Source organism: Chlorella variabilis, assembly GCF_000147415.1.
Source record: "Chlorella variabilis unplaced genomic scaffold CHLNCscaffold_1, whole genome shotgun sequence".
Lineage (NCBI taxonomy): Eukaryota > Viridiplantae > Chlorophyta > Trebouxiophyceae > Chlorellales > Chlorellaceae > Chlorella > Chlorella variabilis.
This window is the reverse complement of record NW_005435087.1, coordinates 110,238-111,642: the sequence shown is the minus strand read 5'-3', so window position 1 is coordinate 111,642 and position 1,405 is coordinate 110,238. Positions and strand designations below refer to the sequence as shown.

General features: G+C 72.0%; 1 protein-coding gene across 1 annotated transcript; it reads left to right on the top strand.

The window, feature by feature from the left end:
* Positions 1 to 106: 106 nt before the first annotated feature.
* On the top strand, positions 107 to 1,278 carry CHLNCDRAFT_132896 (hypothetical protein; the record flags this gene model as incomplete). The annotated part of the gene is made up of 5 exons (XM_005851927.1): positions 107 to 235; positions 368 to 452; positions 646 to 758; positions 1,018 to 1,127; positions 1,257 to 1,278. The coding sequence occupies 5 exons, from the start codon at positions 107 to 109 to the stop codon at positions 1,276 to 1,278; spliced, it is 459 nt and encodes a 152-aa protein (XP_005851989.1).
* Between the last annotated feature and the right edge of the window lie 127 nt (positions 1,279 to 1,405).

Below are 1,405 nucleotides of genomic sequence, written 5' to 3'. Positions count from 1 at the left end.
CCGCGCACCAGCGCACCAGCCGGCACCAGCGTTGCTGATTGGCTTGCGTGCCGGGCAGCCCAGTCCTGCAGGAGGCAAGGTGGGGTACGACAAGGTTGAGTGGGACATGGAGCCCGCTGACAGCGACGAGGGGCAGGGTGTGCGGCTGAGCTACCGGAGCAAAGACGGCGAGGAGGCGAGGCGCCGCCGCGCCCGCCGCGCCTGCCGCTGCGCCGTGCCGCACGCGCGCCGCCGAGTGCGCTGCCCCGAGGCTCGCACCGCGCCCCTGCGCAGGCAGGCAGGCGCGTCTGCTCTCTCCACCCAGCTCGCGCAACCCGGCGCCGCACCAAGCGCCACCTGCCACCTGCCTGCCCTCCCGTGCCCGTAGGGCTTCCCCGGTACCGTCCAGGTGTCAGTCACCTACACCCTCACCCCCGGCAACGAGCTGATCACAGAAATGCGCGCCACCACAGGTCTGCTGGTCGGGCTGGCAGCCTCCCGCCAGCCTGCCTGCTCGGCGCCGCCCTGCCCTCCAGCCAGCCTGGCCCCCAGACCCTAGCTGGTTACCCAGACGCCAGCCTGGTCCCCAGCCGCTCGCTGGGTCGACATTGGAGGAGCCTGGAGGCGCGGCTCGATCCGCGACAGCCTCCCTGCCCCACCCTGCAGACAAGGCCACGCCCCTCAACCTGGCCCAGCACAGCTACTTCAACCTGGCAGGGCACGGCAGCGGCGATGTGCTGGACCACCAGCTGACCATCCACGGAGACCACTACACGCCGGTGAGCGGGCTGGCATCAGCTGCTAGGCGCTGCTAGGCGCTGCTGTGCCGGCGGTTCGATGGATGGTATGGCTGTGGGGCGGGCTGCGGGTGTGGGGATGCCCGCCAGTCGGGCTGCAGCAGCTGCAGCGGCCCGCCACAGGCTCGCGTATTGCGCCGGCGGCCGGGGCGGCGAACTCCCGGCTGCCGACCTGCTGTGCCCTGCCTTACCCTGCCTTGCCCTGCCTTGCCCCTCTGCCTGTACCCTGCTTGTTGAACAGGTGGACGATGTGTCCATCCCCACCGGGGACATTGCCCCTGTGCGGGGCACGCCCTTTGACTTCACCTCGCCGCACACGGTGGGGGAGCGGATCGAGGATGTGCCAGGTGTGTGTGTGGGGGGGTGGGGGGTGGGGGGCGGGGTGCCCGGAGGAGGCGGTGGTGTGGTGGTGGGGGGGGTTGGCAGGGCGGCAACTGGCTATGTTGTTTCGTGGCTGGCCGGCCCCGCTACCGCCTCCAGCACACCCTGCCCCCACGCCTGAACACCCGAAACCCCAGCAGCGGCCCTCCATGCCGTCCCGTCCAGGCGCCCACAGCAGCACCGTCCTCCCGTCGACCGCCCGCCGCGCTGCTGCGCTGCCCGCCCCGGCCCGGCCCTTGCCCCGCAGG